This window comes from Heliangelus exortis, chromosome 1 (genome assembly GCF_036169615.1).
Source record: "Heliangelus exortis chromosome 1, bHelExo1.hap1, whole genome shotgun sequence".
NCBI lineage: Eukaryota > Metazoa > Chordata > Aves > Apodiformes > Trochilidae > Heliangelus > Heliangelus exortis.
This window is the reverse complement of record NC_092422.1, coordinates 164,340,346-164,352,971: the sequence shown is the minus strand read 5'-3', so window position 1 is coordinate 164,352,971 and position 12,626 is coordinate 164,340,346. Positions and strand designations below refer to the sequence as shown.

At 45.3% G+C, this 12,626-nt stretch overlaps 1 protein-coding gene across 1 annotated transcript in view; it reads left to right on the top strand.

The window, feature by feature from the left end:
• The first annotated feature begins 2,990 nt into the window (after positions 1-2,990).
• The window catches only part of RASSF3 (Ras association domain family member 3), a 51,161-nt gene continuing 41,525 nt past the window's right edge, over positions 2,991-12,626 (top strand). The window contains exon 1 of the mRNA XM_071733487.1: positions 2,991-3,355. Coding sequence (XP_071589588.1) covers positions 3,227-3,355 — 129 coding nt within the window. The 5' untranslated portion in view covers positions 2,991-3,226. The remainder of the gene's footprint in view (positions 3,356-12,626) is intronic.

Here is a 12,626-nt window from a genome sequence, read left to right as displayed (position 1 = left end):
TTTTCATTATGAAGTGTTATTTTTTTTGTTGTTGACTATTAAAGAGGCCTGTTGGAGTGAAACAAAAGTAATGCAAGGCTGCTAGTGTAGAGGTTTCAGTGCAGCACAAAACAAAGAGCCTTGGATGAATCTTACCTAGGTAAGATCAAGAAATCCGTTTGAGAAGATGGAAGATTACTTGCCTAGGGACAGAGACCATAAAAATATCAACACATAGGAGCTTGGGAACAGTGAAATCCACAGGGGTACCAATTAATTTTGAAGTATCATTCTAGCAAAACACTTGATAGGATTTAGGTTTGTTCTTTGCAAAGCACCAAACAAGTAAGCACCAAAGGGCATTGCATCTATTTTTACATTCCTGTGAATTATTGGATTCAGTCTGGTAAGTGTTAAGAAGACACTGCCAAAATTAGTAGGCTTAAAAACAAAGTTATAGTTGAGAAGTGAATTCATACTGGAAGATAAATCACAAAGGACTTATATATTCTCCATCTCTTTCTGTTGTAATAGGAGAAAACTATACTGTAAATCTTTTGGTGTTATCAGCATAAATGATGCTTGATAGACAAGGTGAATCCTGTGCCTTTTTACCAGAGGACTTCCTATAACTTCAGCCCAGGACTTGCAATTGATCTTGCACAGATGGACTCAAGCTCCCTTGCAGCAGCTTATTGTCTCAGTGATCCTCTTTGCCAGCCTGATGGTCACCCCTGCACTCTGAGGTTTCAGGCTGTGTCCAAGCAAACACTCAATGCACACAGTGCCCTTGGTTGCTGGGGAGTCCATCAAGTGTGCCAGTGGATAACATGTAAAAACACCTTTGTGGTTTGAAAACACAAACCCCATTTTGCAGCACACCCGAGTCACTTAAAATCCTTCACTTTAATTGTGAACATGGCCAGGGATGTTTTATCCAAAAGCTTTGTAGACTGGGTTTACTGGGTCTTGGACAGGTTCAGAGGCAAGGCCATCACTTTTCCTGTGGGACTTCCTTTTGGCATGAGGTTGGACTTGCTGAAGCAGGTAACACAAAGCCCATTTGTCTAAAACAAGTATTTTAATACGTTTTAGTCACATTCAGGTAACTTGTCATTCAGGTTAAAGCTATCTTGAATACTATGAGGCTTTATAGTGCCAACAAGTAGGCTCAACATCTTACACATTCACATCTATGCTGTTAGACTTCATTTTTTATTTTTAAAACTATGAGACCCTCTGATCTGCCAGATGTCAAATTCCATATGACGATCTGGTAGAGTCAGAGTTAATGGGAAAGCTGGGTTTTAACACCCCCTGAACTGATTAACTGGACTTAGTTCTCAGAGTGTTGTTTTGTGGTTTGTTTGGGTTTTTTTGGTTTTTTTTTTTTGCCGGTGTTGAGGTGGCTTTACTAATATGTACAGCTTACTGGTGTGGGAAAAGCACCAAGGTGGCAGAACTCACCTGGGCAGGGTGAGGAGTGTGCGAAAGATCAGTGAGGTGGGGATGGGGTAGAGAGAAAGGAGACATCAGCTCATGGTATCCTAGAGACATCTGTGTCCCAGTACTGAGACTGCAGGAACTGATGTGTAGGCTTAGGCAGTGGCTTAATAAACACACAGCTTCAAATCTGTTGCATCGAAGGCTGTGCTGCTGCTGAAAGGTGTAGCCTGCCCTCCTTCCTGATCCTCACAGCCCTATCTCCCAGGGTTTGCTCCACTGGCAAGTGGCTGATGTGACTCACTTCCCCCTGTGGGACCACCGCTGTGGCACAGGGGACAGCAGGAATGCTGGGCTGAGGCGGGCAGGAAAGGCAAGGCTGCTTTTTTGGGCAGATGCTGCAGTCTTAGGAAGCTGTACCTTAAACCCAGTATCCTGTCAGTGACAACGATCAGCCCTAGATAAATTAAGGGAAGACAGGAGAAACTCTGCAGCAGGTAATTACGGCATGACCTGGCCTTCAGGCATTGTCTGCCATTTCCCCCATTACTGCTGAGTTTGATGTACGCCCAAAGCCTTATCAGAACTTTTGTGCTTTTAAGTATGTTTCCCAGTTGCAGCTCTGGATATCCCTGCTATCTGTACACATATCTAATCTCTGCTGAGTCTTCACAAGCCTCGCTCCTTGCTACATCCTGGGGTGATAAATTCCACTGACTTAATAGTCCGTGGGCCTGATCCTTGGAGGAGAGGCCAGGGCCAGCCACCCACAAGTGCTATGGAAATTCAAGGTTTTTATCACCCAGCATGGCTGGGTTCGCTACCAGTTGCAAAGTTTAAATTCAAAGATTACTGGAAGAACAAAGCAGGAAAGCCTTGCAATTATTTTGCCATTGGTTCTTTTTTAATAATTTTTTTTTTCTTGCAGGAGATTGAAATCGGGCAATTATTTGGGAAACTTCCCAAATTTTGGGAACTTCTTCTTTTAGCAAAACCCCTTCGACTGCCTCGTTGCTTGTAATCAGTAGAGACAGCAAGGAGTAATGGCCTTAAAAATGGAAGATGGGAGATTAAGGCTAGATTTAAGGAAGAAATTATTTAGTGTGAAGGTGGTGAGACACTGGAACAGGCTGCCCAGGGAAGCTGTGGCTGCCCAGGGAAGCTGTGGCTGCCCCTTCCCTGTAAGCGTTCAAGGCCAGGCTGGATGGGGCTGTGAGCAACCTGGTTTAGCGGGAGGTGTCCCTACCCATTCAGGGGAGGTTGGTACTAGGGGATGTTAAACATCCCTTCGAACCCGAACCTGTCTATGATTCTATGACTCATGTCGGGGGGTGCGGAGGTGTCTGCACAAGGCCGGGAGGAGAGTCAGTAACTCCACTCCACGCCCGCTCTTTGATCTTTTGCCTCTGTCCTCTCCGCAGTCACTCGGTTCCCCGTTCCAACAGGACCCCCCGCTCCAGGCAGCCCGGTGTTTGCGGGCCCGGGGGCGGGGGAGCTGTGGGCCGCCACCCCCTCACCTGCTGCCCGAGGGCGGGGGCAGGGGCGGGGGCGTCACCGCCTGGCGGGGCTCGGAGCTGCGCTGCCCGCCGAAACTTGTGCGGCAGGAAGGGAGCAGAGGGCGGGAGCGAAGCTGCCAGAGCAGCAGCTCCTCCTCCTCTTCTTCCTCCTCCTTCTCCTCCTGCGCCCCGGGCCCGGCGACTCTGTGAGAGGAGCGGCAGCGGCGGGGCCCCATGTGGCGGTCGGGACGGAGCTCTCCGCCGCCCGGCCCCAGCAGCAGCAACGCCAGCAGCAGCCACCGCCGCCGATGACCTGGACCAGCAGCATGAGCAGCGGCTACAGCAGCCTGGAGGAGGAGGAGTCCGAGGAGTATTTCTTCACCGCCCGCACCTCCTTTTTCAGGAGGCCGCCGGGCAAGACCCGCACCGCCCCGCAAGTAAGTTCTGCGCGCCGGGCTGAGGGGCGGCCTGGACCCCGGTGGCAGCTGCTGCCGGGCCGGGCCGGGCCGGGCCGGGCCGCTTCGCTTCGTCCTTCCCTCCGGCCTCGGCCTCCACGTGTCCGCCTTTCCCTCCCTCCCCCACGGGGCAGGACCCGCTGGCGCCGTCCGGGGACGGAGCGGGAGGGAGACGGTGGGGAAGCGCTTCACCCCCAACCGGGTTTCGAGCGGGGCTCCTGTGCGGGCAGAGGGTCATTCAGGAGGGACCCCCGCCAACTCCAGGAGGCTGCTGGGGTGCCCCTCTCGGAAACCGGTCTGAGGGAGCCAGACTGTAAGTCTGACCCCCCGGGGTCCGACGGGCTGGGGACGTGATCAAAAATCACATGTTTCTGTGGTGAGTAACCGTGCTATCAGCCCTGCCATCGGCCCCGCAGGCAGCTCTCCGCCGGGGTACGGCGGGGTCTGCCTCTTCACTCCTCTGAGAGCTCATTTCCAGATGAATGACAGCCTCTTCAGCTGTTTTGTTGGCAGGGAAAGGCCCTCAGAAGTGTTTTAAGTGTCTAGGTTTAAGCGTTCAGGCTCAGGAAATCAACTGCAAGTGGGCTTTGAAGTGAAAAGGTGATTAAAGACAAAGCGAAAACCCCCCAAACAGACCCCTTTGTGGTCAGCATTGAAATGTGAAAGGAGGACTTACGGGGCTGTAGGCAGAGTGAGAAGTGCGGGTGTGTAGAAGGAAACCTTGCCGTAGCAAAAGCAGCCCCTCTCCTAGGAGCGTCAGGGATATCGAATGGAACAGTCCCTGTCCGATCCAGAGCAGTCCTTAAACCATATAGGGTAAACGTCACGTTTCTGTAGCTAAGCAGCCCAGCCCTCTCTCATTTTTCTCTTTCCAGAGGTGGTTTGTATCTTTGGAGACGATAAGCTAGCAAGCTGGTTTTGTTTATGCTAAAACTTGCTCCCTGCACTGGCTGTGGCTTCCCTCTGCTCAGCGCCCGTGTTTTCTTTTTGCGTACAGACTTTTAGTATTTTTTCCCTACTGGACTTTGGTGTCCATATGAGTGCTGCCGTGGAGACCTAGCTATAAACTTGCACGTCAAAGCCTGAATACCTCGGGTGCGCTCTGCCCACCCTCGGGGTCCGTCAAGACCCTGTCGTTCATCGTCCATGGCTGTTGCCCTAGGCTATGTTGTGCTGCAAGAAGCCAACCTTGATTTGCGTTTCTCCAAGGTTCTTCATCTGGTTTGCTCTATTTGTGATTTGTTTAAAACTTAAGCCCTCTAACTGCCCCTCAGGAAACTTCTACTCCTGTTTGAGGAAGTGCACAGAGCTTTCTTGAGCTTTAGCTTCCTTTGCAAAATTTGGCAGGGAGCCTGGGCGCACCCTCTCCCTGCACCTGAGCTCAGGCGCCTTGTGCAAATAAGCTGGGACCAGCTTTTTATCAGGTCATGGCTGTTTCCCCAGGGTGCTTTTTGCTGCACCCCTCCTCAGGGGTCGTCTTTTTCCACATCCATCTTGAGTTTCAGCCTCACACTCACCTGAGGGGCTCTCTGGAAGCTGGTGAGTCCTGTTGAGCCTCCTTGAACTTCATCTGCTAACCTGTTTGGCCAGGGCTGGCTGCCACCTGGCCCTTGCAGGCTGCACAAACAGATACCCAGCTGCTGCCAGGCTGTGTGAGAGCTGCTGCTGTGTCATGAGGTGTGTGAGAAGGCTTGATTCAGACTCCAAAAACATACACGTCTTTGTAATGCTGCTGTATGAGTTGTCTTGCTAAAAAGTAGTTGTGCAAGTAGTAAATTGTGCGGGCGTGTAAATCACTATATGTGATAATGTTTCCAAGCAGGGAGGGGATGGAATAAAAAAAACCCCAAACTAAAATTTGACATTCTGCTCTAGTAATGTGTCCCAAAAGAATATTGTGGGGAGGTGCTGCAGGATACATATTTAAATATGTATTGAGTAGCCTGGAACAAACGCATTTGTATTGCTGACTCTGCAGCGTCAGAAATGCTCAGCTAAATGCTTCTAGTCACAAAGTTACTACCAGTTGCTCCGAGCTGCTGAGTTATAAAGAAAAAAAAAAAAATAAGCCCAAACAATGCTGAATGTAGATTTGGACAGTCATGTGGCCAGTAAGAGTGAGTTTCCCCTTCCAGCAATAACAATCATAATAAGCCTCTTTGTAGGGATGAGGATGTTACTTTTGGTTTGTATTTGAGGTTTAGTCAAAAAATGCATACTATGTCCCCTTGAGCAAAGAGGAGAGGGAAGCTGTTAGTTATTGTTTCTGTGTCCTTCTCAAGTATACAGATACCAAGTTTTGCAGTGGGGATTTCTTGTAGATACAAGTGCTGGCAATTAATTTTATCCCTCTGTCTTAGCTCCCTCTGCCTCCTTTCTCACTGTGAAGAAATGGGTGAGAGCGTTTGGCTTGCAGCTGTGCCTGCAGAAAACCCTCGGTCATAGCATTTGGATTTGCTTTATATGGGTTTCCAAAGAAAGAAAGGAAAAAGACAAATTGTTGTCTTCCCTTTAACCGGGCAGGGCTGGGCTGGGCTTACTCATGTTCATCAGCTTTTGCATCTGAGTTTGGATTAATGGACTGATACCAGTTCTGGTGTAAAAAACTTGTGATGGTACCTTTGGGCTTTGCATAAGGTGGCTCATCTTCTGTAGGGTTGTTCCTCCCTCACTTCTAGAAAATAAAAGCATGGAAGCCATTACAGAATGTGACAGGCAGCACAGTCTTTTAGGGCCAAGCAGTGGCCCCAAAGTAATTTCTCAAGCAAGACATAAATGAATCTAAGGGCAATGTGCATAAAACGCAGGCTGCTTTATGCTGTGTTGCTGCCAATAGAAGTGTAGCTTTACTTAAGGTTGCTTCCATTGGTGTTGCAAAATTTAAGTGTTGGGGGCTAGATTAAGCTCATCATGACCCTGTTTTGTGTTTTTAATGACTCATTTAGTAAGTGAAAAAGGAGGAACTGTAAATATTTTTGTCCTGCCTGTGTGACTACTCGTGTGAGGTAAAGTTATCCATGTGCATGGGCTTTTGCAAGATCAGACCCGTGCTTCTGTATGATCAGGCTGTTGGAAATTGTCCATTCCCTGTAGAGAAAATACAAAAGTTGATGTTTTGCAAACTTTTGAAAGCTGATCCCTTTCTCTCCCTCTTTCCTCCCACCAACCCCCCCATCCTTTCAGGAAAAGTGAAAACAGTCAGGCCTGCTGCTTCAAGCCATACCAGATGTTAGAGGGATACACATCTTCCTGCTGGTGTTGTCTGTTCTTCTGCTCTCTGTACTCTCTTGCTTTTCAAGGGTTGGTGTAGATCCTCACAGTATTTCTCCTTTCTCCGGAGGCTTGATGGGCAGTAGCTTTTCTGGATTAGTTCCCAGCCTTGTTAAGCTCCTGTCTTCTGTGAGCATCACTGCAAATACCCGGGGACATCCATCCGTGTGCTTGGTTCTGCCCGCTCTGTGTCTGCGTGTCCCCTTCTACTGTAACTGTAAGGCTTAGAAGCATGAGAAGAGGCTGTGGAAAAGATTTCTCTCCTTGTCTGCCCTTAACACAAGGCATCTGTGAGAGAAGACACCCCTGTGTTCTGGGAAGCACTGCTTCAGAAGCTGGGGATGCTGGAAGCATCATGGATCCCAGCAGTTAGAAGAAGGCAAATCCTGCAGCTTGCATTCAGCATCTCATTTGTGAATGGTTCATACACAAAATGTGAGAGAGCTCTGCTTCAAGTCTAGTGTGAAATGGTTTGGATGTTGCAAGTTTGTCTCTTGGTTGCTGCTCTAATCCTCAAAGAGAAAAACATCTGTATGCTTATGTTCTGTTTTTCACCATTTTGTACAGGGACCTGTGATAGTGCTTGCAAGAAAAACGCGGTTGCTGCATTTATATCTGTTGGCAGATAGCAGAAATGTATGCTTTCCTCCTGCCCTGAAGAATGTACTTGTTGCATCACTGTCAATGTCAGTCCCTCCCCATCTGAAGTCTGATTTCTGTCTCTCTCTTCCCCTTTGCTGGTTTTGGTCTTCACAGCTTCCAGATCTGCCAGCTGAGTTCCTTCCCTTGCACCCACACCTGGTGCCCTCTGCCATGACACTGTTTTTGTGGCTGTCTTTTCTGCATATCAGTGGAATTTGCAGGTGTGGTAAATGGGAATGGGAGAGGAAATCCATAAAAAAAGCTGAAAATTGAAAGTGGATGTAGGAGTGCAGTGGAGTGATGAGGGGGAGGGGCAAAAGGTGGAGGGCTAAAGTCTCATCCCTAACCAGTCCTGGCAAGGTTACCAGTTGTCTCTCATTCCACTGTCAGAAGAGGTTTTCAGGGAATGGTGTAACTATTTTTTTTTTTTTTTTATAAATGGGTGACCTGGTACAAGTGTTTAAAAAAACCCCAAGAAACAAAACCAGACAAATTTCTGAGTGCAGAAGCACTTTTTTCAGCCTGTTCCACATGAATTTGCACAGTGGGTTGAGGCATTTCATTGACAGGAAAAGAGACAAAAAAAGCTCTTTTTTTTTTTTTTTTTTTTTTTTTTTGTGAAAAAATCAGTTTCTAGGGCTAAAATGCAATTTGTAACTGCTCAAGTCTAGTTAGTATGACTTGGTGTTGCCAGTGTCCATTATGAATAAGTTTCACATTGTTTGGCCATTACAGCTCTTCCTGGGTTTCCTTTCAGTAACATCCCCTCGGGAAAATGGCTCTCCTGACTACCAGAACAAATGAGGTTTCTAATTATAGGCTTGCTTTGGAGCCAAAAAGTTTACGTTTGTGTTTAACATGTAGCCATGAAACTTTTTTAAAGAAAAACAACTAAAAATATCAAGTAACGTTTCATCCTTCCTTTTTTTTTTTTTTTTTAATCCATTTGGCAGTCAGTGAATATTATGGGATAAACAGTGTCACAACTGAGATACTTGAAAGTTAAGAGTTGAAGGAATGAGCATGGTAGAGATTGTGTCTATTTTAAGCCCACATCACTGTCAGAGGAAACTGGTGGCCCTGATTTTGTGTTTCTGCTTTGCTTGTCTCTCTTGAGTGCTTGATGTGGCCTCTGTGTTTCTGTAGCTTCTAAGAGCACAGTGGCCATTTTGGGGTGAACTCAGGGTCCCCTTCTAGTGTCTGACAGCCTCTGGAGGCAAAATGAAATTTATGTTCTGTGCAGAGGCTGCTGTTTGCTGTACACTGCTTTTACTGTTGCAGTTGGTTCTTAGCAATATAAGTTTTGGGGACGCAACTGCATGAAATGGTAACTAACAAAAACTGAAAAAACAAGTGTAGGGGAGATGGATTCCATCCTAAGAAGACTTCAGGTCACTAAAACATCTCATGAGTGCTGCTGCATTCAGCAATTTAAGCGTCATGAGTGCAGCAACAGTGGCAGGTAGTATTCAGAACAGATAACTAACTTATCTTTCCACTTTTTTCTTTAGTCTGTTGTATTAATACTAGATTAGACACGTTTCAGGCAGTTGCTTCTGTTAGCAGAAACTTAGAGGACTGGTGATCTGTTATTGGCATTGTTACATACAGTCATTTGAGTCACTAGTGAAGCACTGAGTATTTATTTTTCCTTTTATTTGAAGAAAAAAACCGGATTCACTTACCTGAGTATTGAAGAACAGTAGCTAGGCTTCTCACTTGGTAAGATCAAGAGTACCTGGTATGTATGGGTTTTTTTCTGATTTAAGTGATGTAACTGAGTTGGGATGATTCTGTGGCTTTATTCAAGTGTGAAGGCAGAAAGGACAGAACTGCTGGAGCTGTGGACTTTCACTGAAGTCAGAAAGTATTGGGCACTTGCAGCCTTATGGTCTGAAATGTTTAGACTTAAACTTCTTTAGACACGTGTAAATAGATGTGTAGACCCAAGTTGTTTTTTTTTTTAACTGAAGAGTCTTGTGAATTTATAGAAGTGCTCTGCAGAGCAGCTGAGCTCAAGATCATCTGAATACGCTAAAGAGATTTATAAAAATCCATAAATAGTTACTTAAATAATAATTTGGTACCCCATTTTCATGAGCTCTTATTTCAGCTGTACACCTTTGTGTAAGAGCAATATCAAAATAACCAACTGGGAAGAGGTTCTTGCAGGCTAACATTTAGCCACTGCAAGAGCAAAATTTTGTAGAAAAACTGAAGAATTGATACTGCAGTTTATCTCTTGTGTAAAAAGCCAGCAGTCCCACTGCTGGATTAAGAGTGGCAAATAAACCGATTAACAGAGGATTTCAGATGAAGTGGTAGATCTGTAATGCCAGCATTTTGCCTGTGACAGTCTACTTGTGAGCCAAGCCAAGAGGTGTAAGTGTTGGGAAGAGAGAAGTGAGAGTGACAGGTCTCTCCATCTTTCAGCTCTCCTCACAGACGATCAGATAAGTCCCTGGGGACTTCTGTGGGCTGTGCACTGGGCCATGCTGTTCAGTATGCACTGCACCTTCCTCCCAGGTACAAATAATAGGGGGTTTATATATGCATGCATACATTCATGTTAAAAAGAAAAAAGCAACAAACATATTTTATGTATACACACACATATAGATTTGTACCTTTTGAGACCAACACTAAGAAAGGTCTTAGGTCCAGCTGTTCCTGCAGACATCAGGGGTGTGTCCCAGTGGGACTGGAGCCAGCAGAGCATGCTTCATCCCTTCCAGTTTTGGTGCAGCACTTGCCAACTACAATACTGTCAAGCTTTTACATGTTTTTAGGTGCCCATAACACAGCCCCTGTGTTTCTGTAGGTGGGTATGAATTGACTTGGGATGAGTTATTGCTGCTTTCCTTCTGTTTTTTTGTCTCACTTGCTCTGCAAGGTTGATGAAATACTGGGGACAGTTTTGAGGAGAGCACTTCCTAAGCAGACGTGTATTTTGCTATGCTAAGTAGCCACGTGTGATTCATGTAGCAATTAAGATAATTTTCTAGTTACTCACCTGTGTGTTTTGAAGAGGAATTTGTGTTCCCATACAGGGAGGAATCTGTGCTGTTCTGAAAATAATAATAAAAGCAGCAGTGGTTCATCTGTCCCAGGAAGCATCAAGTGTTAATATTGGGTGTCTAGGTGTCCTTGGAGTGCTGGCTGTCAGCTTCTCTGTCTCTCTTTACTCACTACATAATTGTGGAAAATGCTGTTTGCAAGTGTGTTTCTTTTAGAAATTACAGATGATAATACAGTAGGGGCAAATTTCAAAGGCAGTTGTCTGTAATCTTTTATAGTTATCCCTGTTGTCCATAATTAGGACTGCTTGTCTGTGTTCTCTCTTAATTGATCAGAGGTGTGATCAGGTGTATGGATGCAGTCTGGCTGTGCTGCACTCTTCCTTGTAGCGCAGTCCTGGTATCTTGTGTTTGCAGAACCCAATCAATACAGTCTCTCTAAAGACTGATTAGTAATAATAAAACCTGAAGATCAAGGTCTGCTCTGGCTGGAGGTGATAGTTTGCTACATAATTAAGTGCTTAATCTTATTTCCACTGAAGCAGTGATCCCATGCTTTGGCTTATTCCTCCTGAAGAAAATGTAGAGATGGCTCAAATTTGTTAACGCTGCAAAAGAAGTTTAATGCCTTTATTGATGGCTGAGAAACCTCTGTTGCAGGGGGTTTCTTCTCATGAACTTCATATACATAGTTGTGCCTAAGATCATGCAAGTCTGTCAACTTGGAAGAGTTTACTTCAGGTGTTTTATTTAGAGCATTACTTTTCTTTTACTGGGTTACTCTCTTCTGAAGGATTCTGCTCCTCAGGAACGAAACCTTCTCATCTTGCTGTTCAGTCCACACCAGCAGCTTGATTTAGTGCTTTCACTCACAGGTGCATAAGCTAAGACTGGAAATCTTTGTTCAAAGCTACTCACTTTGTTGCAAAGGATCTTCATGGTTCATCTGAGAAGCCTCTGGGAAAGCTGTGTCAACTCTAGCAGCTACAGTAGGGATTTCAGCATGACCCATAGTGCTTATGTGTGCAGAAACTGGCATAGTCTTTGGCACTGCTTAAAAGGTTAAGAATATAGTGGTTGTGTGTTGCTTAATGGGAAAATTGACCTGCATTGTTTGTCCTATGTCTGAAATTATGACAGAGTTCAAGGTTCAGTGCTGTTGTGAGATTGGTATAGGACTCAGTGCATTTTTTTTCACAATAGATGTAATTTGAACTACAAGTTATGGTTTACTATGGTGTTATTGGTGTGTCTGTAAAGATTATGTAGTCTAGGCATAGACAGGCATCTTAAGTAAAAAATAAAAAAACATTTTGTGGCTCTGGTTAGCTTGCTAATAGTAGAAAAGCTGATATGTGGCAAGTGACCTTGGCTATGCCTGAAGTGCATAGCAGGGATGTGCTAGAGCCAGCTATAGGAGCTGGTGCCCTGACTGGCTGGTGACTTCTAGACTGGTCCAACCCTTCTTTTACTACTGTGCATGTGTGTTTAGCTTTGAAAAGCAGTAGGGAGAAAGAGTTTCTGCAGAAGGGGTTCTGGATCTGTCAGGGTAGACTGTTCAACCTAAGTGTTGAATACCCAAGGACCAGAAATACAAGCATGAGAAAAGTTCACTTTAATCCTGTCAAATGTACAGGTTCTCCATTTCCAGCAGCAGGGGTACCTGTGGTCCAAAAATTAGATGGCTCTTATGATATGTCAGAGGGAAAAATGCCTCAGCAGGTGGCTCCTGAAAACTGCTGAAATCCTTAACTCTATGGGGCATGGACCTTGCACCTGAAGGCTTGAAGTAGATGCTGCCTTCATATTTGATAGTTGAGGAATAGAGTAGAAGGAAGGCAACTTTGTGTAGAAGATTGGCTCCCTCTGTTGCAGGATGATAAGCAGGAACACTTACCTGAACTGATTTTGATACAAGATCTAATATTAAAGACACTTTGCAGTTTTTGCATGAGTTATAAGGTCAAGTTAGAATAAACCAAATTCCTGGAGTATTTAACTTGATACTTAGGGTTCCTTCAGTTGCTGAATTGAGGCAACACCTTTTTTCCCTTCAAAGAACATGCAGTGTGAGGTGACAACTAATGAAAGGAGCCTTGACTTTTTCTGTAATGAAAACCATTTTGCTGCTCTTAGAGAGCCCAGTAAATGGATCTCAGGATGCGAGTGGATTCGGAGTAGGTAGATAAGATATTCTCATGGAGTTGGGACCATTGTAGACTTCAAAGTTTGTCCTGTCTGTTTCTATTTGTTAATACACTTTAGTTTTTTCTCTGGGAAGGTGACTATTAAAATACAACTCAATTGCTTTAGTTAGCTTTTAA